This window comes from Strigops habroptila, chromosome 13, assembly GCF_004027225.2.
Source record: "Strigops habroptila isolate Jane chromosome 13, bStrHab1.2.pri, whole genome shotgun sequence".
NCBI classification, from domain to species: Eukaryota; Metazoa; Chordata; class Aves; order Psittaciformes; family Psittacidae; genus Strigops; species Strigops habroptila.
In genome coordinates this window covers 14,097,463-14,122,516 of record NC_044289.2, presented here as the reverse complement: position 1 = coordinate 14,122,516, position 25,054 = coordinate 14,097,463, and the positions used below count along the sequence as shown (strand labels likewise).

Here is a 25,054-nt window from a genome sequence, read left to right as displayed (position 1 = left end):
TGTCACATACAAAGGAGCTGGAGACTTACTGTTTGCTGAGCACCAGCATCAGACACAGGGTGATAGGTGATTTTGTAGTGCTGTACACGGCCGTCAGGGGGGGTCCAGTGGAACTGGAGGCTAGTGGGGGTCTCAGAGTCAATGAAGAGGTTGCTGGGTGGGCTCCGGGAATCTGCAGTGGGGATTAAAGGTGAACAGCATTAAAAGCAGGTGTTAATGCCTATAAATGGGGCCAGCAGCACTTGCTTCCAAGCCTATTTCTGAATGCTTCAGTGCTCTGCTGTGCTGTTAACCCATGCTTGGAGCAGGAGCAGTCACCCTGGGGACCAGGCAAGAGAGAAAACAATTCTGCAGGGATGTGCTTTGCCCAAATACAGCACAGTACGACTCAAGTATTCAGCAATTCAAAGCCTAAGACATGGAAAACAATCTTGGAAATGGGAAAGAGTCCTAGAAGTATGACAAAAAGATCCTTCGTATACGTGACAAACACCAATGGATACCCTTCGTATAGGCCCAAACTGCAACTGAATTTCATCAAGGATCTGGAGACACACTGAACAGCTTTATTGTCCATTTGACCTGGATCACACAACAACGTTAATCCGTCATCATTTCCAGTGTTTTCCACATTTTCCTTTCTGTTTTGCAATTAGTCTAAAGAAAGCCCCGAGCAGCCAGCACACAACAGTTTGCTCATCCCACAGCCTCTAGGAAGGGATCCTGAGCAATTTTAATTGGCACAGAAGTCTTAGACAGAGAGAAAGAATCATTTTACTCAGAAGAGACTAAAAATTATGGATGAGCCCTGAAGACAGTCAAGGACACACACTCGGGCTGTGCGATTTCTTACTGCAGTTTTACCTGTAAGGCTCTTCTGCCCACCCAGCAAAGTGTAGGGTGACCGGAGAGCACAGGTTGAATGAAGATCATTTGCGTCTTCATCGATCTTCCTTCCCTTTTCTGTATAAAATGAGCTTACTTTTCCTGAAGGAAAGACTGCTAGAAGCTGAATCAGGCTGGGGCTGATGCTGGGCATCACCACAAGGTAAAGCAGAGAATAAAACAAGTGCGGGAAGTAAAGTCACTTCATCAGCACTATTATTAGTGCTGTGCCACACGTCTGCAATCAGGCTGGCTGCACTGGCTATTTCCTTCAGCTGAGGTAAGTGAGGACTCTGCTTAAGTGAACTTTAAAGGGAAAGTTAGGGAAAGACTTTTGAGATGAGTTTATTCTGGAAAGGCCCCAGGCCTGGCAGAAGTTGATGGCATGGATCTGACAGCTGTGGAAAGGTCACCTTCTGAAGCTGCCCAGGAGGATAGAAGCATCTCTGACACAGAGGACACCATCTGTGTCTTCCATTACGTCTTGAACCTCCACTCCTCCATAGCAGGAATCCTAGCTTGCTCTCCGGTCTAACCAGCATCACAGGCACATTTGCAAATATGAGTGAAACCCTGGAATCCACTCCACAAAATACTCATCTGCAATGGTTATATAGGGCATGTTTTCCCCCTCACTGCCATGGGTTGAAGCTTCTTCCCCACATTTCAATCCCTTTTATTTGCAATGTATGCTCTGCTAGGAAGAGCTCATTGAGGAGCTGGATAAACTTGAAGATGTTTATCAGCCTGGAGCTGCTGCTGGCATAGCTTAGCTAGAGGAATGGGGCACATAAGCTCTTTGTAATCCACTTCAGTGCAAAGTCAGTGAGGGTGGCTCAGCCCAGCTGCAGCAGCAGTTCCCACTCAACTGCTCTCTCATTCTTCACACAGAAGATGGTAGCTTTTGCCCAAAACAGTAAAGGTTTGAAGTATAACCATATCCCAGAATTTCCCAGAGTTCTGCCTAGTGCCACGTGTTCCCATACATCCATTGCACAAGCCTTACTCAATTCACTGGCATCCACAAGTGCCCAAGATCAGCACTGCTGCCTGGAAAACATCAGCCATCCCTTCTCTGTGCCACTCCTCCCCTGTGGGCACTTCTTACTTTAAGCATTGAAAACAAAGAATTATCATCAAATACATTGATTGCAAATGCAAATACTTGCCCTGAGAAGTAGCACTATCCTGGCTGCTCACGCAATCTGATCCAGGCACTGATTCTGTTGGGTGCCCATAGAATCATAGAATAGTTAGGGTTGGAAATCCCCAAACCTGATTTCTGTGAGCGCTTTCCTTTCTTCATGCAGTAAGGCAAAGTCTGACATCCCCAAGGCATCCTTGTTCCTGAACAAGGTCAGCAGCTGACAAGCAGAAGTCAAATTGCTTTCCATGTCCCACTGGGGTGCCAACACGGGCAAGGACTGCCTTGTTCAAATGTGCCTGGAAGGGCACCATGGCGTGTCATTTGCAGTGGGCTGAGGGAGCAACTCTGGCATTTGTAATTCATGGCTTGAAACAGCCATTCATTTTCCAAAGCCTCTGAACAGCTCTAACTGCCCCTTTAGCATTATACACCTGTAGGATGCTTTCTCTTTTCTGTTTTATTTTTACATCAGTATGCAGCTCCTGACTACTTGCTTGAGGTGGCCTTCTATAAAGAAATGTTATTATTCTTCATTATTAATAAAACCTGAGCTTCTCATTCCAAAATTGCCATTTACTCTGCACTTCATCAGCTCAGCTAAATGAGTTTATTCTACAAAGGAGGTTGAAAGCTGAGAGATGGAGGAGGAGAGGACTGCTGCTGTGGAATAAATTGTATTCCATTCAGTGCCAACAAAGCCATTATACAGGCAATATTAATTAAGGGGACCTCTGGGAGCACCACTTTTTAACCTCACATCCTGCCTATAAGAAGCAGATTTAGATAATGCTTCCAAGGCAGAGTCTGCTGCAGGATTCTCTCTCATTTGTGTAAGTGCCCTCAGACGAAGCACAGCTCAGCAATGATGTAGCTGGAGAAATCCTCACGCTCCTTAAGAGACAATATTTTACTAACAGGAAACATTCATTAGGCAGCACAGTGACATGTTCAGCTGGACACCCTACAGAAAGCCAATTCATTTACCTCAGTGCACTACACAGCAGCAGGGAGGGGAAAGCAATGTATTCTACATGAAATGCAAGGGTGTCAGATGCCTGTAAGAGGCACTAGCCTGCTTGTGTCTGCCCAGCCTATTCGTCAGGACCAATTCAGAACACTAAGGCAGAAGGATAAATATCTCTAGCCCCTTTTAGACATTCAGCTTAGGGTTTTCAGAGCTGGAGACGATCTGAGCTGAGCTGCTGATCTGTGATGGGTTCTGAGGCATCCTGTGCCCTGTTTATTGCCCTTCGGCTGTGGATACCGAGCACTGGTCACTTACTGGTCCTGTGCTGAACAGAAACGGTGTCGCTTCGAGCACCATCTTTGTAATAGGCCCACATGGATATTTTATAGTCGGTGTTCTTCTGCAAGCCTGGCAGGACAGCAGTTGCCACATTTCCAGCGATGGAGAGCTGCAGCAGGGGAAGAAATGAGTCAGTCAAGCTCCCAGGCATCCCCAAGCTGGTTCATACCATCCAAGTGTCTGGCTCATAGGTTGCCCGTAGGCACAAATGAGTTAGCACTGAGCTTCAGGGACAAAGTCTGCTGTTGTGGGATGCACACATCTAAGCAAAGGCAAAATTCCAATCCTGATTAATGCAGAGAAGATGCCCATTGCAGCCCAGTTATATTCAGCAGCTGCTTCAGTGCCACAATGCAGCACTCTGACACAAGGCAGTCAACCTGCCTGGAGCATGAAATCCCTTTCTCAGTTCCCATCTTCTAGGTGTGCTGGGGACAGAAGCCCCAAAACATCCCTATTCCAGCCCAAGTGTGAAGCATTGCATGAGAGACTTATGTATTTAAACCACCATTTAAACTTCTGTTTCAGTGTTTCAGCACTCATACTGAAAATAGGGGCTTGAGAAGGAAGAGGTCACCTTATCCATCCCTGCCCTCCCTGCACCAGCTCTGTTTGTGGTCATTCTCCTCTGTGTGCTCCTCACTTGGATCTCATCCTTCTTGAGGAGCAGTATACCAACAGTGCTTACCAGCACTGAAGAAAGCAGAAGTTGCTTCACCTATCTTAGAGGCCAGCTTTAAATACTTGAGTATTATCTTTGACTTTTCCACAGCTTCTTGACATTATGGGCTGCTGATTCTCTGCAACCCCAGATCTTTTTCTACTGAATTGCTTCTTAGCAATTTGTTCTACATCCTGTATACGTGTAGTTAATTATTCCTGCCTAAGCTTAATACTTACTGCTTGTCCCTATTGAATTTCATCCTTGAGATTTTCCAGAACACTTCTGCAATCTTCCCAGAGCCTATAGGGCTCCGTCCCACTGTCCCTCCTGCTTCCAGCACTCAAAGTGACCGCTCCAGTGAACAGTCCCACTCCTGGGACAGAGCCTGTCTTATTCCATAGGCTCCTTCAACTGGGTGTTGAACTGTTTAACTGCTTGAGTGCATTAACTTGGTTAGTTTTACACCACCCTATGTCACTCTTGCAGCTGAGTTCAGAGCCATCAAGCAGGCACACAGCCAACCCAGCCTCCCCAGAGCTGTGTGTGGGTCCATACCTCCTGAGGCTTCTCGCCACTGGCCGTGCTCCATTTGATCTGATAGACAACCACATCGGAGGCAGCAACAGCTTCCCACTGCAGTCGGAGGCTGTTCCCGGAGAGCTCAGTAACCTTCAGCGCCCGCGGAGGGGGGACCTTTACTGAGGAATGCAGAAGGAAAATGAGCTGGAGTGCCGGCACTGACAGCGCCTTGTCAGAGCCAAGGTGGGGAGCAGATGGTTGGGGAGCAAAACATCAACCGGGCAGATGTCTGAGAGCAGCCTGTCTTTCACTTCTACACACCCATATGACAGCAGCCATCAGGACAGAGAGGGATAAATTATTTTTAAACGCCTAATTAAGAAGGATTATCTCATTTGAGTAGAGGACACGTTATCGCGCTGATGTTGTAAAGGGGAGAAGGCTAGGAGGGCTCTCAAGGACACAGAGGTTAGTGATACATCACTCTTTTTCTTCATTTGCTTCCTTTCTTTATTCCTTCCACATTGTTTTAGACATAACGCAGTTGGACATACTCCACGTGCAAAGAACAAGTAAATCTGAGGTTTGTGCAGGGGTTTTGGCCGTGAGTTGTGGGGACTGGTCTTCAGAATGTCCCCGTTCAGACACACACAAGCCAATTTTGTCATCTGTTACTGGGACCAAAGCTATTTCCATTCCCTACTTACAAGTGGTAACATTGCCAGTAATTGGAAAGGAGTCCCCTTCATCATATGTAGATCTGACACTGATGAAGTATTGGGTGAGGGAGGACAAAGGTCTCAGGACAGTGGATGTTGCGGTGCCAGGAACCTCGACCTGCAGTGGAGATGTTGTGTGAGTATTGTATGAGACAGGCTGGGAGAGGTGGGGATGTTCAGCGTGAAGAAGAGAAGGCTCCAGGGAGACCTTATTACAGCCTTTTGATACTTTAAGGGCGGTGATAAGAAAGATGGGAACAGAGTTTTTAGTAGGGCCTCCTGTGATAGGACAAGGGGTAATGGTTTTAAGCTGAAAGAAGGGAGATTCAGACTAGATATAATGAAGAAATTTTGGACAAGAGTGCTGAGGCACTGGCATGGGTTGCCCAGCTAAATGCTCCATCCTTGGAAACATTCAGGGTTGGGTTGGACAGGTTCTGAGCAGCCTAGTCTAGCTGAAGATGTCCCTGCTCATTGCAGGGATGTTGAATTAGATGACCTTTAAAGGTCCCTTCCAACCCAAGCCGTGCTATGATTCTATGATATGGAGAGGAGCATGGGTACAGCTGCAGAGGGATTAGCTCATGGATGGCAGCATCATCAAAAGTGCCCATTTCAGTGTTTAACCACTGCCAGCAGACAATGCAGTTTCTCTGAACCATGCAGCTGAAGGAGAACAAGGCAATATGTGACCTTCCAGTTTTCTTTTCCTTCCACCAGCCCTTCAAAGACTCACCTCCCCAGCATTGCTTCCTCTGCTAGAAACATAGCTGACATGGTGAGCTTTCACAGCCGGAGACGCAGCCTCCCAACTGACCCGAACGGACGCATGGCTCAGCTCCGAGAAGCTCAGGTATCTGGGAGGACTCAAGGCCACTGCAACAACAGTTAGTGACAGCATTCCGGGGTTTCACAGGCTGCACAGTGGCAATGCCACCATTTGCCTCCTGCTGCTCGTAGATGTTCCCACCTTGAATTAAGAGGCTCATTCACCATGCGGGAAAATAGTCTCTTTGTGTCATTACTGTACATGCCTCTGGGGTGTCATGAAAGCCTGCCTGGGCTTTAGGTGAAGAAACAGACACGTAATTCCCTTTTCCTCCCCAGACAGCAAAGACCTCAGGGAACAGCTCTTTCAGGAGTCCTTTTTTAGCAGGGGAAAAATCACTCCTTTCTCACAGCTCACCACATAATTAGAGATCACCACGGGGACCAATATCCGCTTAAGATGAGGCAGGGAAGAGGCAGCGTATTTACAAGCCACTTGCACAATATGGGAAGCACCTCATTTAACACGTCTTTCCTGCCTCAAGTGTTTAATAACAACTCAGGAAACAGCAGCAGCACTTACGGGTGGTTTCCTGGATGCTGGCTGGATCACTCGCATCCTCCCCATACATTGCATACACTGCGATGGAGTACTCTGTGCTGGGAGACAGCCCATCCAACAGGACCTCAGGCTGGGACACCTTCACCTGTCAACAGAGAGGTGGTTTGGGGTACCCTTCAGCTCTAGGGCACCTGCCAATGCCCTCAATAGATCAAGACATTACAGAGACAAGGTCCTTTTGATCATACTAAGAGGACTTCTCCACTTTGGGACTTCAGCAATTGAGTAGGTGCTCTACAGTGATCAGTGCTCTGCTTCTTCCCAAGGGATGCATTGAGGCATATATCACCTTTTAAACTAAAAGAAGGGAGATTCAGGCTGGACATGAGGAGAAAATAATTTACCATGAGCGTGGTAAAATACACAATTTACAATGAGAGTGGCTCTTACATTCAGGTTGCCCAGAGAACTGGTGGATGCACCATCCCTGGAGTCAGTGAAGGCCAGGCTGGATGCCATTCTGAGCAACATCTTCTGAGTTGAAGATGTCCCTGCTCATTGCAGGGGGGTTGGACGAGATGAGTTTTGAAGGTCCCTTCCAACCCAAGCTATTCTGTGATTTTATGATTCTATTTTATTCTATTTTATGATTCTATTTATTCTATTTTATGATTCTCCTCCCCTGGTCTGCAGAGGCGCAAGTCTCATTCATACAAAACCGCTGCTGCTGTTGCTGTGGGTTGGATCAGGAGGCACACCAAGCAAAGAGGGATGTGATCCCACTTTGCTCAGACACATGGAGAAGAAGCAGGCTGCCTGCTGCAGGCAGACCCATTGCAGCCGGGTTGCTGCCACCTGCCGCTAACACAACTCGGCCACAGCTCTGCTCCTGATCTCTGCTCACTTAGAAACGCTCCCCAGTGACACTTAGGAGTCTGCACACACCAGAGCATCGTTCTGTGAAAGGCTGGGAGCATCTTAATGCTGGCTTTGCAGACATCCCATAGCCTTGGAGCGCTGCGCTCTCACAGTGAGCAACTGCAGAAATGTTCTAATATAAATAGAGTTCACTAAAATTATTAGTAAGTTAATGAAAATAATAATAAAAACCAAAATAAAATACTATTTTAAATGCTGGTCTCTCTTCAAATGAATCTTAAAAAAACCCCACCACAATTACGCACTGAAAGCAGCATTAATAGCTCTGTTTTCAAAACCATCCTGCAATTGCTCTTATTGCTGTGCATTTGGGGGGGAATATGAGACAAAGAAGCATTACATGTTCCCCCCCTCTTCAATTCATATTTCAGCCTACCTGTACTCCAGATAACTCACTAAAATACACACATGGCAAAGCATTCTTAGATGTTTTTAATGGTTTTCCATTCATCAAATGTTGTTTCATTCTTACGCAGTGTCATAGGTCTGCTCTTAGAGATCAGCCAAAACCACTCTAGTGAATTTTCAGTTAACATTTGAAGATAAACACAGTAAAGGCATTTATGTACAGCCTCAAGGATGCAGCAATTACATTTGGGGCTGCAAAGATGTGATTTTAATGCCTGGGTTTCCAGGGCCCCTTGAGGCAGTTGGTTGTCTCCCTATGCCTCAATTTCCCACGTGAAATCCTCACAGTTATAAATCCCTTTGAGGTACACCATAAAAAACCTCTGACCCTTCCATGAAAGATGTTGCTGGCAATAACAGCGACACTTTTTTTGCTTTGTTTTAAATTTAAACACATGATACTAATTCACAAAGGTTAGAGCTAGAACTGAACAGCCCAGACACAGAAAACATGATATTATCATTATTCTCATGAACTCTACCTCCATTGTATAGTCCTCTGCCCCATCAGGGGCTGCGGAGCAGAGCACCAGGTACTGCGTGGCTCCCTGGGCTGCCTTCCAGCTCAGCCTCATACTGTTGTGGCTCAGCTCAGAGACACGCAGGGAGCGAGGGGAAGACAAAGGCACTGATGGAGAAACAAGGCAGAAAGACATCTTCAGTGTTTGAGGTCTGTGACAGCTCAAACCCCAGAGGAGACCTGGCTTTGCAACAGCTACTGCAAGCTGGTGGACACCTACCCCACATCTAACAGAGCGGAGCAGCCACTTTCCAGAGAATAGGTTTAATTCACTCAAATTAACTCAAGGATAAAAAGGCAGCAAGGGGTTGCAAGGTATTTCTAGCACGGTGTGTTACTGCCACATCAGTGGTCTCCTTTGCAGGCACCCTTGAAGGTCTGGTCCAACCTGCTGCTCAAAGAGCGGGTTGCTCAGGGTCTTCTCTGGTCAAGTTCTGAACATCTCCATGGATGGAGATAGCTGCAGTCAGACTGAACTTGAGCAACGAGGAAGAATAGAGTGTCAGGCTCCAGCCTGAGGTGGTTGCAAAGAAAGAGCTTTGTCCACCTATCATAACCATGCACCAGCATAATTCTCTCTACTCACGACCTACATGTGGAGGTGACGCCTCTCAGCCCATCCCCAACAACTGTGTCATAAACAGGAATCACCGACACCAGATACTCCGTGTGCGAGGTCAGATTGGAAAGCTGCAAAGAGGAGACTGCTCCATCTAAAATCACCTAAAAGCAAAAAGAAAAGCTGTCAGGACAGGGATGTTCTAGCTGCTCTTCAGCAAAGCAATGGCTGAACTGGCCTTCCCCAGCAAATGTGGCTTCTCTGTGGCAGATCTGTGCCCAGAAACAAGAAGTCTTGTTGCCTTCTGTATTTTGTGTAAGCTAGCATCTCCCCAGAACAGACAGGTAAGAGGCAATAAGCATTCCTGTCCTCTAAGGCTGGCATCTGTGCAAACACCAAGCATAAGACCCTGCGCTCTCTGAATGGAAATCCATCAACAATCTGGATTTGCTTTTCTATGTCATTATCTATCACAAATGAGCATCCTTCAACAGCTCTGTGTACTTGAGTGTCCTCTGGGTTAAAACAGATGTTTTAGGGAGGGGGTAACACTGCACGAGAGAAAAATAGGTGTTGGCAAGGCTTGCGTTACTTCTAGCAAGATATTTATCCCATTTCCTCTTGTGTCTTGGTCATCTCATGAGCTGATCACATTTTCGCTGGTGTGCCACAAGAACCACACCTCTAGCCTCATCTTTTTGTCTACTCAAGCCTAAATTCCCAGCCACCACCTGGAAGATACTGCAGTCTTAGGTGTTCAGAGATGTCTCTCACCTCTCTGGGGACACCACCCTTAGAAGGATAATACACAACTCGGTATTTCTTTGGTGGTCTTGGAGGAGGATTCCAGGTCAAATGCATGCTCTTAGAGGTCACAGCTGATATTTTCAGGTCAGTTGGGCTCAGCTGGGGACCCGAGTTCACGGGGCTCTCTTTCACAGCGCTGCCTAGGAGTTAAAACCACAGTTACTTTCTTATATCCAGACTTCTTAATGCCAAAACCACGTTCCAGCTCACAAATACGATTGATGGTTTCCAAACCATGTTACAGTCTTCTTCCCTATAGAGCATAGAGACTGCTCCAAACAAATATTTTACAACTGGGCATCCAGAGAACATAACTACTTCATAGAGAACAGGCTGTGTATTTGCTGGATGCCGGGAGTATTTTTTCAACACAAGTCTGCATATTTGCCTGTATCCAAAAGATGACCCAGCTTTCCTCAGTCATGAAAATGGTCCAAATTAACAAGCACAAGTTATTTTGGTTTCATTTTTTTGAGCAGCCTATTTTTCTTTAGCCTAATCTGCTATTTGAATAATGTCTAATTATACCAAAAAAGTACAAATTAATAACGATGAATCTATTTATTTAGATGAATCTCCGGAGCATTAAAATAAAAGCACGTTTGAAAATTAGACTTTCCCGTTCTCCTTAGGCCAACCTTAAAAGCAGAGAGAGATGGAAATATGTACAGGATGTTTCTCCTGAGGATCTAAGCTAACATCTGGAGTGGTTCTTCACTCTCTTCTTCATCATACAAGCTGCTTTCCAGCAAGGGAAAGAAATAGGCTGTCTGGTTTTAGCTTGAAAATGCCTTGGAGATCCATCATTCAAAGTGTAAAGAAAATAAATGTGTCTAGATGTTTTATCATCTCCTCTTCCTATCTTCACTTTTCCCCCGTACACACTCCCTAACATATTCTCAAACTAGCTCTTTTGCTTTTCTTGCCTCCTCTTGGTTGGAAGAAACTCAGAAAAGGAGATGGTTACAATATGCTCATCACATCATATGACAACGGAAGAGGAAAAAGAAGTCCCCTCATCCCCACAATGGTAGTTATTGTCAGTAGGTGATTATACCCACCAAGAGTTATCCAAACCTCTAGTAGGAATAGCTGTTGCTTGTATTGGCTCACAAGCCAAAAGCACGTAACCAAACCAAGAACATCAAAATGGAAACATCTACAGGTAACACCTCCATGTGATGTGTTAGAGACAGCAGGGAGTCTGCAGTGGATTGAGAGTGCAAGAACTGCACCCAGAGGGTCTGGTAGAAGACAATGATTACAGGAGAAATACCAACACATTTATGTATCAAGGACCACTGTCAGGCAGCAAGAGGGCCGAGCAAGATCAGCGCTGGAGGAGAAAAGTTAGATGGTGCTGCCCATGGAGGGAAAGGTAAGAGAGAAAGGGTCAACCCTGATGGCAAGGAAGGTGGATGGTGAGCAGAAGGGAGCTTGGCCCTCACTGAGGAGGTTTCACTTCACCTGTGTTTTCCCTGTTGCTCTTCTCTCTGATCCTGGTGCACAGGACCCGGGTGAGTTTGCCAACCAGCGAGCTCAGCAGCGGGAAGTCCAGCACGTTGTACACGGTGAGCTCCAGCGGCTCCGATGCCACTTGCCTCAGCTCTGCCTCATCCGCGTTCTTCACCCCTGCAACCAGAGCAGAGAACGAGACTGAGAATACTGCCAGAGAGGAGCAGCTCTGCATCTGTGTGGCTTGCTCAGGGGCAGGATGGGCCCATCATCATCCTGCTCTCCAAGCAGAGCCTCCCCGTCATTCCATAGGGGTGTCTGAGAATGGCTTTGGGCTTTCCTGCAGCAAGAGCCTCAGTCCAGCTTGGGCAGGGCTTTCAATTCTGTGGGCTCAGAAGGTCTTGTGCAGCTTGAAGACAGGCCAGTGAATCCTTCTCCTGTTTTCCTGCCTCCTCACCATTTGCAGGCTTTGCTAGCAGGAAGGGAGATATTTTTCACCCTAAGAGGCATCTGGCATAAATAGGGGAAGGAGTGGATGAATAAACAACAGTTTTGTATTTATGAGGTGCCAGCACTCCCCACAGAGTCTGTTGTTCAGCAGAACATCACACTGCATTTTGAGAGTCAGGGATGAGCAAAAGGCAGACCATTTACCTAGCAGAACTTCACCATCACAGAGGATCCTCCATCCCCATCCTTCTGCTCCCCATCCTCATTAAGCCTCTGCAGACCTACTCCACAGCATACAACTTATTCGGCTTCCCAGTGCTAGGCTCAAGGCTGCCCTAACATTGCCAGATGAGCATCCCGCCTGGTTTCTGAAGTCCAAGACCAGCTTTGCTAGCCTCCTTCCCCCTTGCTACAGAAGCCTATGCAGTAAACCCTTGCTTGCGTGTTCCCAACAGAAATTAACACTTAAAGTTTTGGGGATTGCAATTTTGGGAGAGTTTTATATGTAACTTTATTGCTCATGTATTAGTCTCTAGCAGATTCTTGTAGTCCTCAAAAACAGAGCTGCTCAAGGCCGTTTTGCTTCTCATTATTGCTGCTGGATAGTGAGGAGCAGATAATGTTATTCAGAGAAATGGAAAGTTGTGAGAGGCAGTAATTATAAAGGAGGTCTCCTGCCATCTCAAATACAATGTTCTCTTTCCTAATTCCACAGCTGAGAATTGGCTGTTCTCATGGCACAGGTCTCTGAGACTCACAAATGTCTTTAGATGAGAGGTGTGGAATCTCTCCTGTGAATTATTGTTTTTTCTAAGCAAACAAAATACCTTTTGAAGACACTACCTCTGCTGAATAAATGAGTTAATTTTCATCTTCACCACAAAGTAATGAGGTCCTACCCTTTGCCTTAGTTTTACAGCCTCAGGATGCTTCTATCAAAGATGAGGGAACATAAACTTCAATTTAGAGAAGATCGAAAGTATCATCATATCATAGAATCACAGGATGGTTTGGAGTAGAAGGGACCTTAAAGCTGATCCAGTTCCAACCCCCTGCCACGAGCAGGTTGCTCCAAGCCCTGTCCAACCTGGCCTTGAACACTGCCAGGGATGGGGCAGCCACAGCTTCTCTGGGCACCCTGTGCCAGCGCCTCAGCACCCTCACAGGGAAGAGCTTCTGCCTCAGAGCTCATCTCAATCTCCCCTCTGGCAGGCTAAAGCCAATCCCCCTTGTTCTGTCACAAAGTATGTCTACAGCATATCGATGGCTGTATTCTTACCAATAGCAAATATCTCTATGCCCAGGTTTTTCAAGGTCTGAGCAGCCAGGTTGGCATCATCCTGGGATTTTCCATCAGTCAGGAGTATCACCAACTTTTCAGCCTCTAGCCGGGCACCAGCACCTGGTTTCAGATTCTGCTCTAGGACGTGGGTCAGTGCCAGACCTGGGGAGGAGCAGAGATAGATGGTGTGCTACAGTCTCATAAACAACCCCCCTGCCTTTACCCTTTTCTCTGCCCCGCAGTGGCCTTGGTCCTAACAGAGAACATCATCCCATGGGAACAGCTTCCCCCACTGCAGGCACACAAATCATTTAACAGAGACCTATGAGATGGAGATACCTGTAAAGGTGTTGCCTCCTTTGTACCGCAAACTCCTCACAGCCTCCAGAACCTGGTCCCTTGTAGAGTAAGCACTCAGATCCCACTCTGTGCGGGGATCACTGCTGTACTGGGACAGCCCTGGGGAAGGCAAGAGCCATCAGCATCATGCAAGCCAAGGTAAGCTGCAAGAGGTGACCTGCTTTGAGGACACAGTGTCAGGTTTGTCATGGGAGGATGTCATAAAATAATGAAATGGAGTGGGGATGAGCGGATTTGGTTTCTAGCTCCATTTCTCTGCATGGTCCTTGTCATGCAGGCAGCTGGGTGATGTCTCAGACTGAGTGCAGTGGTACCTACCTATATGGTGATGCTCTGAAACATTTTATCAGGTCTTAACTTTAGTTGGGGTCAAACTAGTCCGCTGCAAGGAATGGCACGAAACTCAGAATTGAAAGCATCACAATTCTTCGCTGAACTCAAAGCAGCTCCAGTACAGCATTGCCACTGCATCTGTCCATGCAGAGCTGTGGAGGCTGAGCACCTCCACAAAGGCAGGCAGCAAATCCCAAATGTATCTCAGCATCAACACCCAACCTGGTGCTGCCCAGATGTTGCTTCTGTTCGTTGTGCAGCTATTGCTTACAGCCACTAGAGGCCAGAGCTTGCTATCAGATGGGAAAAGCTCTCAGGACCTTCAAGCAAGACCCCAACCTACAGGAATAAAAGCTCCCCAGAGGAGCACATAACCACAGGAAGAGAGACCCCTTCAAACACAGACTTCCCAAGGTCAAGAAACAGGAAAGTGTCCTACCTACTCTTATCTTGTCTTGGCCAATACTGAATGGGGAAATCAAATTGCTCAGAAACTCCTTAATGAGCTTGAAATTGTTGCGGCCGATGCTCCAGGATCCATCCACAAGCAGGACGATATCAGTCATTGCAGATGTGTCGCACTGAAACTGGGAACCTGGGAGGGGATAAGGATTGATATTGAGAGAAGCAATTGTAAAGGAGGAAAAACAGCTTCAGTTTTAAGACAAAAAGCAAATCCGCAGTGTAAGGCCTTGTCTGGATGGTGGATTGGACCATCTGCCAGCCTGAGACATCCCAGCATCTTGGGAAAACCACATGGCAAAGGGTAACCCATCTCAGTACCAAGAAATGGAATGATGTGCAGCTGCATTTCTGCCAAGAATGGGTTAAAGCTGTCAGGAAGTCTGTGCCTAACCCAAGCACTACTCTCTGCTCGCTGTCAGCTCCATTACATCTCAGCCCCGGCCCCGTGCTTCCTTTTAATCTAGCCTAAGTCTCCAGGAATTGCAGGTGATTGCTTAATTCCATTCCATCACAACATTCCCCGTGGGCTATAATTATTCCGTGGCTTTATATTAAATCCAATCTCTCTGTAAAAACCTGCTGGCATCACAGATACTCAAGCCCTGCCTTTCTCCCCACCCCAGGCCTGAAGCTTAGCAGGGGATAAGACAGGACATGTCACTGGTCAAATGCTTCTTCCTTGAGTATTTTTCAGATGGGGATTTCCATCTTTGGGGAAAGGAAATAGATGATCCCATCAAGATTCAGTGGGCTCCAAAAAGTTTACTCTCCTGTCTTTTTTCACAGCCATGTATTCCTACTGGCATCAAGGGACCAACTGAGGATGCTCTGGCCAGTCCTGTTCCCACCATTTCAACAGTGCTGTAAGCAATCTGCCTTGTCATAGTGTCAACTGATGAATCTGAAGGATCATCATGGATCAGTTATCCAGTTATCAGTTGAAGAACAAGTCCAGAAGGAGGAGCAGGTTGTGTAATGATGTTCTCCTTCCCTTCTGAAGGCCAGGGGGGATTCTGTTGAAGAATACAAACTCTTACATGGATGTGTTAGAAGAAGGAGGAGGTGGCAACAGGAAGGGAGAGAATAGTGGCAAACCAATAAATTAAGTCATCTGGAAGGAACATTTGGCCTAGTTCCAGTTTGCCTTAAAGTCTGTGATGTTCTAGAGAGCTCCAAACTCCTCCACTGATTCCTGACACTTCCCCAAAGCATGACCTAGCAATTGAAAGCACTATCAATCAGCAGCACTGTACTCTTGAAAACCTTGATGGCAGAATGGGATGGAAAACTGGTATTCAACGAGCATTAGGGATAATAGTAGGGAAGAAAGAGCAAGACATGCTTGAAACCCTTCTCACCTCTCCTCAATGAATCCTTTGTGGGTTTTTCTTTCCCTAGAGGCTCGCGCTCTGGGCTTGCAGGAGTGTGCTGGGATGACTTTGTAGTGGTTGGTGTTGCTCCCGTCACACTGGCCTCCACACCAGGCTGGTTTCTTGTTGTTTCTCCCAAGCCCTTTGGCTGAATCCCCTTCTGCCTTTTCTTCTCAGTTCTGTCCTTTGCTGTGCTCCAAAAAGAAACATCCCACTGTCCCTCGCTGTGTTATCCCCATGCAACCTGGTCCACTCATCGGCTCATTTAAGCCTCATTTGACAGAGGTGTGGGGGGCTCAGAGAGGATAAGTCCCATAAGCTTTACACAGATAAGTAGCTAGATAAAGGAGACCATCTTCATTCATACCTCTCTGAGAGGGTTGTACACGAGTTATTATTAATATTAGTAGTTCACATACACAGAGTAGTAACATACAGAGAATTGATAACAATATTAGTAGTGGACCACATCAAAAGTTTGTCCTTCCCATTATCTTTGATGATTAAAAATAATTAATGTTTATAATGTAAAAACAGGGAAAACACACCATGGCACCTGAAACCCAGTGTACTCTCCATTCCTTAGCAATCTGTGACTCGGAAACAGCCTGAGCTAGTGCAGGGGCATTATACATATATTATACATCTTTCTTCCATCAATATGTATAATTGCCTTTTGAACTCATGCAAACCTTGCTGCCAGATGCATGAGGATCTATGCAGTTATATACAGTCCTCAGCCACAGCAGAGGGCTCACACCTTCTTGGAGACCATCTGCAGCCAAACGTGGGACACAGAGCCTAGGAAATCAAGCCCCAGTACTTCAAGAGCAGCTTGCTCTCAAAGGATCTACTCTCACTTGAAGGTATGACGGTGTCTGCTGGATGTGAATACCTGTCAGCACCAGGAATGCATGGCTGAGCTTCTTCAAGGTTGGCTGCCATGAGGAGCAAATATATTTAGGTTGCTTATTGTGGTTTTGTAGTTACGAAGTGCATGCAAGGGATGAGACTGGGCTAGCATGTCTCACTGAATGGATGCTCCTGATGAAGTAGGGGTTGCAGGGAATGGTTTTAGGTTTTAGGGACAGCTCTGCTCAATGCTCCAACCATGGCAGAGGCTGTGGCTCAAAATCAATTCAATGTGATTCAGCGACTACCAGTGCACCCACCTGGCTGTGTCAAGACGGTGTTCAGGGGTGGTGGGGTGGCCTCTGCCACCCCACTGTGCTCAGCTTCTGGGTTCCCCAAAGAGGTGAGGTTCTTTCCTGATGCAGCTGCCGAGTTCCTTCGGTTATTTCTAGTCTGGGATGCATTTTTGAGTTCCTCTACTGTAAGAAGACCAAAGCCAGAGAGAGAATCAATATAGACTGGTCTGTGACCCACACAGTCCATCTCTCACCCCTTGCATCTTCACCATCCCTCCCTTTCTAACCTTCCAACCAAAACATTAACAGGCTCTGATTGCTGCATAGTCTACTCTGCATAAGACACATCTCCCAAAGCCTCAGGAACTCTCTGAATGGTAACTTCACTCTACTTACTCACAAATTTCCTCTTGGCAAACAGGGCTTCCTGGGAGCCGTTGAGCACGTAGACCTGCAGCGTGTATTCCTTGGTAGGGCTCAGCCCCCCCACTGTGGCTTTGGGAGTCTTGGTTTTCAGCATGACTTCTTGCTCCGAGTCCCCTGAGGTGGGATGAAGCCACAATTCAAAGCCTGTTAGTGCTTAAATTTAAGCTGACAGTAGTGAAATTGCTGCTGAAATGCAGGGAATGTCTGCCCAGGAACCTCAGTCAGCTCCAGTTTCTTCTTTTAATGGATCTCTGATTTTTCCCAATCCAGAATTGAGAACATTTAGGTTTTTTTATCAAATCCCTGGTAATGCCTCAAACAGAAAACCAATTCCCCCCCACCATTTGTGAGATTCTCACAGCATTGGTGAGTGAAAAGCAGGTCTTCAAAGGGTAAAGACTGGGCAAATGGTAGCATATGCTACTTATGAAAACATCCAACCAACTGATGTGCTTGAGGTCCTATGTGACAAAGTGAGGAAGTGGCTTGGTGTCTCTGGAGGTCATCACTGGCACTTGGGATTCATCTTCCTTATCCCAGCCACTCTCCCTGTGCTGTCTCTGCAAGCCCCACAATGCTGGGACCTGTTCTGGGTCTGTGATGCCTTGACCAGCCAAATCTGGGGCATTCAGATGGAGCAAGGCAGCTCTGCTAAGCAGGAACCAGCTACATAAAACCAATGGAGAGATCCAAACCAGCTCCCTAAATCCCTCTGATTAGGGAATGTCTGCAAGCTGTAAATTATGGAGACGGATGTGGTTCTGACCTGTCACCCCTGTGCTCATGCCTAGGGTTGGAGCTCGCCCGCCAACTAAGAGGGAAAGCCTCGGGCGTGTGTTCAAGTGGGGATTCCCTGCATTCCTGGGATGCTCATCGCTCTCTGAGGCCCAGGGAAGAGGAGGGCAAGGAAGGAATGAGAAACCTCCTGCTCCAGCTTGGAAACAGGTGGGGGCTGAGCTAAAAGCGGGTGGATGATCACAGGAGCTTTGCCGCACACTCTCCTGCCTGGCAGCTCCTTCTCCAGCTGCTGGAAGGGCGGCAGTGACTGGAAACCAAATGCCAGCCAAGACTAAGTTTGCCTCCAACCACTGCTCCCTGCCAAGGCACGTCGTGTCCTTCCATCACCATCAGGTTCAGCGTCCAAAGTCAGGGAGAGCTGGAGCTCAGCCAGGGTAGGGAGCTAGAGGGTGAGCCCCGCACACATGGGTCAAGGACTACCCTTCCCATATCCCTGCATGTAGGCAGAGAGCTGGGAGCACCCACAGAAGAACCAGACACTGAGCCTTCCCCCATCTTTTTTCTCACATGGTCCCAAAAAGCAACACTTTCTGACTAAGCCTTTCCCTTAGGATGAAGAGAGCTGAATTTCATCTCTCTCTTGGGAATGAATGATAGACGGATTGTGCCTGCACTGATGTGGCAATTCGGACTGCTCTCGTGGTGGCCAGAAAGGCTTCTTGCATGTATAGCCCAGTGGAAAGATTTGACGAACGTGATCAACACTTGAAACCAGAACAAGCAGTGGATAATTCCCACTGCTATATCTCTATCACCTCAAGGTCCAAATAATGCTCTTACTGAAGTCCTGCTGTCCACCGGTCAAAGGTAGAGCTCAGTCCCCCTCTCTTACACAGATCTCCTGATCTGGGTCTGATGTCCAATGCACATACCTGCCATGGGCTTTACCCGAACTTTGTAGCCACTGATGTTCCCTTCAGTCTCTTTCCATTTCATCTGGAGCCTGTCTTCTGAAAGGACAGTGAGTTTCAGCCGGCCTGACCCTGGGGAGGAGGAGACATGTCTGTGTTGTTATTACGAATGCAATTCCTTCCTCTGTATATGCATCCAGAAACCACAGACGCCACCTCGTCTATAGACACGAGAACAGTTGCAGTGCACAGGAACCCTTCACCATCCCATGCAAGCCCCCAGCATCCCCTGATGCTGCACAGCAGGTCCTGCAGCTCCCCTTCACCTCTGCCATGAACCTACAGTGAATCACTGCAAACCTGCAGCCTCTACCCTGTGTGAAGAGGAAATGAGACCTCACTATATACCACTGCAAACAGGGAAAGCAGCCCAACACAGAGGCGAGGTCTTCCTTTGCACCCCTCACATCTTGGAGGACTCTCCTGAGAGCTTTCATGCAGAACAGTTAGTTCCAGCAAACGTGCTTAGTGCGAACATCTGAAATGGGAGGACAGGAAATAGATAAAAGGGCTCAGGGGGGCTTCTGCACTAGGTTTGGGCTGCTGAGAACTACAGGAATTCCCCGTGTGATGGATCACATAATTCTGCAGAAAGATCAGTTCAGAGTCAGCTCCAAGGACCTGCTGGGGTTAGAAAGAAAGAAATAAGAAAGGAAACGCGATAAAGTGTAAATAACAGTTCCTGGCAGGCCCATAACTCATGGACACCAGCTTGTACCAGATTGCTGCAGGGAGCAGTAAACTAAATGATATATCCTAAGGAAAAAAATACTATCAGACAAGAAGGTAGAAAGAAGAAAGAGCACATTCCCTTCTCATCTTCAGATTTCACAGGTAGATAGCTTTTAAACCCCAGCTGATGTCTGAACTCATGTGTCACGCTCTGAAGCAATGATTCCTTGGTAAAATACAGCTGTACCCTCGTACAACTGTCACCGTATGAAACTTCTTCACTTGACTGGGTAGAGGATGGCAACTCAGCACATTTGCCTCCCCTCCCTCCTGACACAGTACCTACAGCTGCTTTTCCAGCAGGCTGCCCTGATTTGCAATGAGTGAGCACATCCTTTGCATGTGATGATCAACATCTGCACCCAAATGCCTCCCTCATCTGTAGCTGTTACCAATCTCTTTACCATTACTCATAAAAAACAAGCGTAAGGTGACCCAGAGTGTCCAGCTTGGTGTTGGCAAAGTATTTCTCCTCAAGTCCCTAATCTGGTCTTGCATCATGTCCATACATCCCGACATCTTTGCCATGAAGTCACAGGAAAGCAGCGGGAGCTGGCAGTGGGGACTTGCTAGTCTCAGCCCAACATCTGTGCCTTAACCTTTCGTTGAAGAGACTTCCTGAGGGCTGCCCTACAAGCAGATAACTATTTTGGGAAAACAAAGCTCAGATTCACATCTCATCCCTGGCAAATCTGAAGGGGAAGAAAGAAAACATTGGGGAGAGGGGTGAGGGGCAAAAACAAATCCCAGAATCATGCCAAAGAGAAATGGTAAAAGATCATGGAACAATGAAGGGAATTCATGGTTAGATTAAACATGGAGCTGTCTTCTTTTGGCCAAGTGTGATCCAGCTCCTCGGCCATCACTCTAGGAGCCCGTAAGATAAAAAGGCAAAAATGTCCCCAGACAGCTCAGAAAGGACAGCATCCTCTAAAGCACCATTATGTGCTGGATGCAAATGAATCCCAATGCCATGAAAGCTTCACTGTTTCCCTGCCCTGTGTTGGATGTCTGCTATTTGATGCTGTAACCTTGCTCTTTGGTTCACAGGGAGTTAAGTCCAGTCTTAACTGCGGAGGCTGGTGTGGAAGATGCACAACATGGAGACTCATCTATCCATACTCCGAAGTGCCATCCCCTCTCCAGAAACCTTTGTGCTGACCACTTCCACAGAAGGTTCAAACACAACATAAAGGTGGTTCTTCAACATCTTCAACGTAGCTATAGGTACTTTCTGGTCACGGTGCAATGGGAACGCTGTATGTTACAGGAGGAATGCACCTCATGTGCTTTCTTGTCCAGATGCTGCACCACATATCACCATATACATCCAAAGCAATAGTTTCAGATTACAGGACAGATGCAGTGACTAACAGCAGCAACACCCTTTTTATTCCTATTTCTCAAGCTTCAGATCACATAAGCACCCTTCACTGCGTATACAGGCTGAAATGCATCCCTGGTGCGAGGGAGCGGCGTGCTGAACTGCTGCCAGTGATGAGCATGGGCTTTGCAGGGTGGGGAGGGATTGAGATATTCTCCTCAAATGGGCCCCCTGATCTCCCATTGCTCTCTGTGTGTGGGAACAAGCTGTTTGGAGCTTCACCAACAGACACCAACTCACAGCATCCCCCTGAAATCCTGTGTGTTATCGGGAATATCCCTCAAGTACGGTGCCATTGCCAACGGGAAGGGCTTGGGCAAGGGCTGGGCCAACCCTGGTGACAGCCAAACAGTAGGGAATTGCCCAGCGAGGGCAGACAGGCTCCTTACCTTGTCCTGCATGACCCCAGACATGGCTCACCACAGGCAGGCAGGCAAGAAAGAAACAAGTGTGAATCAGCATGGTGACCAGGACCTACAAGAGGGCAAACATCAGGAAGAACAAGTAGAAGTTACATTTCACCATGTCAAAACACAGGTTTTTGCAGTCCTCACTTAGGGGACAACAAGCCAAGATCTACAGCTCTATGCATCACTGGCAGCACAGAAAGGATGGATGAAGAAGCACACATGAATTCCCTTCAATTCCTATATATTATTTTATATTCCTGTTCTCTCCAATGCAGCTTTGGACCACTAAGTACTAAACTGTGCTTATAAACCTGAGAGTGAATAGTCTTTTGACCTAATATTCCTCTCAGCCTGCTTGGTCCTGGAGATGGACACAATAGGTGCTGGGTTCTGTTCTGATCATGGAGATAAGCAACATTGGCCAAGTCACTGGACAGACATAGATTCCAGAGCAATTCTAGTTTAAATCAGACAAAAGTAATTCTGATTATTATGACCAAGATCAACACAGGTATGCAAACACATAGCAACTTTCTCATTTTGCTCCAGTGCATCCACCGATCATAAGGGGAAAAGCATTTAGAGGAGCACTCTTCAGCAGGCAAGCTCCTCACATCACAGATCTAATGACCTTGCAGCCGCTGTGATAAGGCAATCATGCAGCAGGAGGGATAACACAGACCGAGACGAGTTTATATGCCAACAGTTTAGAAACAAGCGGGTTATTTCTTATTTCGCAGCAGGCTTCCTAAGAAGTTACATTCAGGACTTGTTGGGATGGTTTTGTTTTAACCTATTCTCCTGAACAGACTAAAACCAGATGCAGTTATGGACTTAATGATGGCAGAGGATCAGATGATTGGCTTAGAAGTATCCTCTGCAGCATGGACAAAGCTGGTTAGCTAAGGACAGACTAGCCCATGGACCTCAAGCACCTTCAGTTCCCTTTGCTGGCCTGGATTTCAGTTTCATTCAGTTTGGGCCAGAAACGCCATGTCAGGATAAAACCACCCCGTTGGAAACAGTGCCCCCCTCCTTGTCACAATCTCCACACACCAGGTTTAAAACATGCTGTTGGCCTCTTGCAACACAGCATTGGCATCTGTCATTTTTGTGCTGCACGTTTCAGCCTCATTGCTTTTGGCAGAACCAGACCATACACCAGTTCCCTCCATCACCATCTGCAGCGACATTTCACTTCTGTTCACTTTGATGGACAGGTATTTAGAGGCTTCTGGCAAATGCCTATTTCCCTTCAAACATGTCAGCTTTTTAGCTATTGCAAGGAAAACTAAATATGCACGTGAGTGACCCAGCCGTGATCTCCTGGGGTTTGAATCAGTTCTAAATTGCTGTAAGAATGAATGGAAAACACACAAGTTGTAACAGGGAGAGGGCAACTACCCCACTCAGTCTGTGCTAGTCTTTTTGATGGAAGATCAGGTTATACAGAACAACTGCAGTGTAACTGAAGCCCTTAGCCATGGGAAACACCTGCCTTTTCTTCCCAGCTAATAAAATGAAGTCATTGCTTATAATAAGCAGCAAACCTTTTACAGGTGGGATCAGGAATGTGGCTGTCACCTCAAAGAGAGCAAAGCCTGTCCCGGCTGCAGAGGGACATGTGCCAAATGGCAGCAAGAAGCCTGTATTCTTGGAGAACTCCCTGAATCCAAAGTTCATTCATGCCATTTTGCAATGCCACCAAAGTGCTCCTGATTTCCTTGCAACTTTCCTGTGGCTCTGCAGGTCAATGGGATGCCAAACTCTGGCAAAAACAATGGGTTGTGCATGAGCTTTTCATGTTAATCAATCAGGGTTATGCAGGATCTGAAGTCCAGTGAATTACACATGGGCTTCTCCAGCCTGCGCTGAACCTGGTTCAGCCAGGAGCTTCCACTCCGATGTGTCAGTGAGGATGAGTTCAGTATTAATCCAGATTGCATCTAGTAATTGCCCAGGGTGTGGACCTTTTCCGTGGCTAAAGCAAGGAGCAGAAACTTATCTCTTCTTCCCAGATCAGAGGCAAACCCATTGCTATTTTGCCTCTTCTCCAACTTTCCTTTTCCTACCTGTAAAGCAGGAATTACAAATGCACCTGTATGTAATGGTGCAAAGCAAGATACACGGCTGGAGGAGCTCTCTCTTCCTGGCCCCGCAGATCTTTCTCTCCACAGGTTACCTGCTGGACCCAAACCCCATTCTGGGTCTCTGAGGTCCTTTCCCATCCATCTCTAACCTCACTGGTGCCACCATCCAGCCAGGCTGGGCTGTGGACCATAGAACCAAGGGGTCCACAGTGGCATCAACCTGCCAGCAGGCAGAGAGGCTTTGGCACACTGATGCTCCTCTCCCATTACTTGCCCAGAAAGGGAATTTGCAGATAGCAACACATGGAGCATGTGGTGAGTAATTCCAGGGCCTGGAAAACTGAGAGAGACATAGGATGGAACACACCATTTCCCACTTTGCCCCAGCTGTGTGCTCAGGGGGGATTTGGAGGTTAAAGCAGTCAGAGATCCCCTTATTTGTACAGGAAACTTTAAAAGTAGTCACTTTAATTAAAAGAAAAAACAAATCCATGCAGAAAATCCCATGTTTAAAGCAGCACAACTAAAAGTGGGGATCTGGGGGCACTGGGAATGATTCCCACCCTCCACAGCCACAGTTTGGGGACATTTCCTCCCCCCCAGAGGCCATCACCATCTCTGCACACAAGTGCTTAAGAAGTTAGAAACAAGTTTCATTTCTAGGCTGAGCCTTTGCAGCTCCCCACAGCCCAGGCAGTAACATCAGCTTGATGCAGACCCACACCTCACCTCCAGATGGGAAACCCACCCCAGACAATGGCCATTGCTACAAACCCTTCCAAGCACCATCCTCTCTGGCAGCAATTTCCTGCAGGTTTTATGCTATTAACCACAAAATAGAAGAGAAAAATCCCCATACAAAACAACAGGCAAAGTGCATTTCTCACAGCAATCACTCCAAAAGCATTGCTAAAGCAGTCCTGGTAATATTTAGACCTGACCTGCAGCAAACATGAGTAGCAAACAAGCTACTTCACCATAAGAAGATAAGCCCTGCCACCCCGCGCAGCATCGGTTGCACTGCCCCAAGCCCCAAGTTTCTAACCCCTGCAGACAATCCCTGCTCTGCCAATGACCCAAACCAGCACATCTCCTCCTGGGCATCCCTGTGAACCAAGCCCCAAAGGGGAATGAGCCACAGACCTCAATGAAGCAGCTTTTCCCTGGAGTCAGCCGGGAAGCGCGACGGATCCAGCTACATTCTTAAATCCTGGGAGAAGCAGCCCTGGCGCCTCATCTGCTGCTCGGCGTGATGAGAGATTTCAATTCCCAGACGTCAGGAGGGATAAGCAAGGGGAGGGAGAGCAGGGGGAGAGGGATGCCCCCACCTCCCTCTCGCCACGCAGCAGAGATCACTGTTGGCCCCTATGTGCAGCTAAATAAAGCGTGTACGTAAAGCAAGGCACCGCTGCTATGAAAAGCAGTGAAGAGCTTTCAGTGTTTCTTCGAACTAAACACTAAATACATACTTAGGAAGCTGCACGCCGAGTTCCTAGAGCGCAGCAACAAGTCGTGGCTCCCTCCCACTGTCAGACTCCCAGGGATGAAGTCAGCCCGGCCCCATCCACATCCCATTAGGCATTTCTGAGAGTCCGGCCTTTGCACTGAAGGTAAATTGCATTTGTTGGAGGAAATTA

At 47.3% G+C, this 25,054-nt stretch overlaps 1 protein-coding gene across 1 annotated transcript in view; it reads right to left on the bottom strand.

The window, feature by feature from the left end:
• COL20A1 (collagen type XX alpha 1 chain) overlaps positions 1–24,816 on the bottom strand; it is a 48,388-nt gene extending 23,572 nt beyond the window's left edge. Inside the window, exons 1-19 of the mRNA XM_030503429.1 lie at positions 24,561–24,816; positions 21,307–21,391; positions 18,763–18,873; positions 17,063–17,206; positions 16,691–16,849; positions 15,507–15,707; positions 14,123–14,278; positions 13,330–13,449; positions 12,988–13,152; positions 11,271–11,435; positions 9,771–9,943; positions 9,031–9,160; positions 8,400–8,545; positions 6,592–6,715; positions 5,977–6,116; positions 5,229–5,358; positions 4,558–4,700; positions 3,315–3,447; positions 30–172 (exon numbers count right to left, since the gene is read on the bottom strand). Coding sequence (XP_030359289.1) covers positions 30–172; positions 3,315–3,447; positions 4,558–4,700; positions 5,229–5,358; positions 5,977–6,116; positions 6,592–6,715; positions 8,400–8,545; positions 9,031–9,160; positions 9,771–9,943; positions 11,271–11,435; positions 12,988–13,152; positions 13,330–13,449; positions 14,123–14,278; positions 15,507–15,707; positions 16,691–16,849; positions 17,063–17,206; positions 18,763–18,873; positions 21,307–21,379 — 2,556 coding nt within the window. The 5' untranslated portion in view covers positions 21,380–21,391; positions 24,561–24,816. The remainder of the gene's footprint in view (positions 1–29; positions 173–3,314; positions 3,448–4,557; positions 4,701–5,228; positions 5,359–5,976; positions 6,117–6,591; positions 6,716–8,399; positions 8,546–9,030; positions 9,161–9,770; positions 9,944–11,270; positions 11,436–12,987; positions 13,153–13,329; positions 13,450–14,122; positions 14,279–15,506; positions 15,708–16,690; positions 16,850–17,062; positions 17,207–18,762; positions 18,874–21,306; positions 21,392–24,560) is intronic.
• Positions 24,817–25,054: the final 238 nt, after the last annotated feature.